The following is a 3,510-nucleotide window of genomic DNA, read 5'->3' on the forward strand; positions in this document are numbered from 1 at the left end:
GCATGCGAAACTTGTCCTTCTCAAACGACACAAGACTATGATCTTCAAGCCCTTTGATTGCTTTTAGTGCCACTACCACATCACATCCAGCTTTTTGTAATATTTGAGTTACATCATTTCGGTCCATTCCAATAAAGAAATGACTCAAATAAGCTAGCACAAGAAACATTTGCTTCATATCATATCCCAAAGAATCAATGCTTTTTCTTAAAACTTGCCATACATCTTGAAGGGGAAATCTTTTAAGCCTTTCCAATACACTGTCCCACTCTACTCTACTTCTTTCAAATAATACAGATCCAACCGCCACAAGAGCTAGTGGCAATCCATCAGAATATTCAAGTGCACGATTGATCAGATCAGCATAAGTCCTTTCAGGAGTTGCTTTCTTGAAAGCACTCTGACTAAAAAGCTCAACACATTCGTTGTAATCCATTTCTTTCAGTCTGTAAACATGATTAATTCCAGTCTCATTAAACTGATCATGTTTAGTCCTTGTGGTGATGATTATTATACTCCCAGGACCAAAGCATTCACAAGTTACAGGCAAAACCTCTAGCTCTTTTTCACTTCTCACATTGTCAAGTACAAGCAATACCTTTACACAACGAATTCCTTCCCACCATATAACACTTGTTGAGTCGAAATTGCAAGCTTTTGTTGCAACTTGTTCTTTGAGAAACAAAAGAAGCTCCTCTTCTATAATGCCCAAAGGCCACCTTCTTGGGAAATCCTCCATCCTTTCATCTATGTCCGGGACAAATTTCCTCACATCAAAATTGTGACTAATTTGATTGTAGAGGGCTTTGGCAACTGTTGTTTTACCTATTCCTCCCATTCCCCATATTGCCATAATGAAAACACCATCTGATTTCTTATTATCTAACAGTTGAATCAAATCTTGCACGTGAGAGTTTACTCCCACTGGATGTTCTGCAACGAATAAGGCAGTTGAATCTAGCAAAGAGGTAACATGTCCAACGATACTATCTATGGTGTTGCTTCTATCCCTGCAAAATGTGAATCACACAAGGTACACAAATATCGTCCAATATGCACATTTATCACAAGAACATGGCTCATAAGGAATGAAGTTTCTCAAAGCATGAAATTTAAAACTATATAGTATATACTCTTCCCATTTCATATTAAGTGATTTTTTTCATTTTTATTTTTGTTACAAATTAAGTGTCTTTTTCTAATTTCAAAAAGTAGCTAATTAACTTTTTACTTATCATGCTCTCTACTTTTAAATAGAAAAAAAAAATTGAACAGATTAAAATATAGAGAAAAAAAAGGAGTAAATGGTTAAATTAGTCCTGAAAGATTACTCGTTCTTCAAATTGGTCGCTGAAATATTTTTTTCATCAAATTCGTCTTTAAAAATTTTTAATTAGTCATGTTAATCCTTTTGTGACTTTGTTTGTTTATGGTGTCAAAATTTGCTAATATGACAGTCACCCCAACACACATTTAGAAATCTTAATTGACTATTAACATGATTAGTTTATAAAATTAGATTAAATCAATCCCAAATTGAGGGATTCTAATGTCTCAAGCTCTCTCTACAAATTAGGTTTTGATTTGATCTAATTTCATAAACTTATTATGTTGGTAGTTAATTAAGATTCTTTAGTGTGTGTTGGAGTGTCATTTAACGTGTTACGGTAGCAAATTTTGACACCATCAATAAACAAAGTGACAAAAAAACTAACATGACTAATTTAAAATTTTTAAAAAACGAATTTGATTAAAAAATTCTATCGGAGACCAATTTAAAAAATGAGTAATTTTTCGGGAACTAATTTGACTATTTACTCAAAAAAAATATTGAAATTAATAGATAAAATATCTAAAGTTTACAAATTAAAAAAATATTATTAAAAATATAAAAAATTTAAATTTTTAATACATTTATTTTATATTTATTAAATAAAAATATTTAAAATTTTTCACTCATGGTAAGTTTATTATGTACCCTAAAAACACATATTAATCCTAATATTAGCTAAACCCATCAAATTTTATATACAACTATTTTGCACGACATATGGTTGCACAACTCTTGATATCACATATTGTGGAATAAAAAATGAAATTAAAATGAAAACTAGCATTATGGTTGCTCTAACTATACTTTATTCCTTTCCTTTTGATTGTTTATATTTTCAACAAAATTTAATTGTGCACAACCAAAAAGAGACTTGTAATTACCGAAAATTGGTGAGAAACCTTGGTGAAATGGCAGCAGCTTCTTTTAGCGCGGTCCTATAACTCAACACCTTGGCTTGATTGGTTGAAGTTCTTGCAAGAGTAGCCAACAAAGCTTCTCCGAAATGGCCAGTCTGATTAAACACTTCCTCGGGATCTACCTCATAGAACACAGGCACAACTTGCTGACCTCTGCTGCTGCGATACTCCATGATTTTCTCAAGCTCTTTCAAACTCCAGGTTGTACAAGCAAAATCGGTAGTGAAAACTACGATAGAAACTCTGGATCCTTTGATTACGCTAGATAGTATAAGGTCTTTACTTTTTGGCTTCATGTAGTTGTCCAGAAAAAGATGCACTCCAGCACGTTTGAGAGCGCCAGAGAGAAGTGAAATGAAAGGGTGGGAAGGGTAGTGGGGTTCGAAACTTATGTACACGTCATACATGATTGTTGTGTGGGGATTGAATGTGAATTCGGGGTCCTGGTTTTGGGAAGACATGGAAGCGACTGGAGCGATGAGGAGGATGAAGGGAGTTAGGGGAGAAGTAAACAGAGAGCTGATCTGATAGCTTTCAAGTCAAGTCATCAAAGTGAAAATGGGGGGAAGATGGTGGGAACTAGAGGGGAAATAAACATGGTGGGGTGGCGGACTTTAACTTAAACATTATTAAATAGTTTAATAAAAAATATTACAATAGAATAATCAAATTCGTGCGAAGTGAAGATGATGATTTTATTTAGAAAGCGAGCGGACTCGAATGAATTGAATCAAACAATTTAAGACATTATTTTCATCATATTTATATAAGAAAAAGTATAGATTATCAATATATTATCTGTCAATTTATTATCAATAATAATTAATTATTATATTTTAATTACATATATAAAGAGACACATCTAAAAAATATATTTATAAAGATATTTCTATTAAATATCGTCATTAAAAAAATATTTTAGTTAGACACATCTATAAAAATACTTTCATTATTAAACACAGTTATAAATAAGAGTTGGCAGAAATACTATTGATAACATAGCGAAATTGTTTATATAATTACCAACGATATTTCACCATTAAGATATTACGTTGATATTTAACGGTCTAAGTATTATATTAAAGATTCGGCTAAAAAATGAAAATTCACAAAAAATAAAGTTAAGAAATTCATTTAGTCATTTATAAAAATATAAGACTTTTAATTTACGTTCAAAATGAGAAAATATATAGAAAATGAATTCTCTCCATTTTTTTTTCAATTATTTAGTAAAATATAAATTTTTATTTTATAAAAGTA

The 3,510-nt window shown here is 31.3% G+C and overlaps 1 protein-coding gene across 1 annotated transcript in view; it reads right to left on the minus strand.

The window, feature by feature from the left end:
- The window catches only part of LOC110269278 (probable disease resistance protein RPP1), a 3,102-nt gene extending 270 nt beyond the window's left edge, over window positions 1–2,832 (minus strand). The window contains exons 1-2 of the mRNA XM_021116997.1: window positions 2,215–2,832; window positions 7–1,010 (exon numbers count right to left, since the gene is read on the minus strand). Coding sequence (XP_020972656.1) covers window positions 7–1,010; window positions 2,215–2,711 — 1,501 coding nt within the window. The 5' untranslated portion in view covers window positions 2,712–2,832. The remainder of the gene's footprint in view (window positions 1–6; window positions 1,011–2,214) is intronic.

The sequence above is a fragment of the Arachis ipaensis genome, chromosome B02 (genome assembly GCF_000816755.2).
Source record: "Arachis ipaensis cultivar K30076 chromosome B02, Araip1.1, whole genome shotgun sequence".
NCBI lineage: Eukaryota > Viridiplantae > Streptophyta > Magnoliopsida > Fabales > Fabaceae > Arachis > Arachis ipaensis.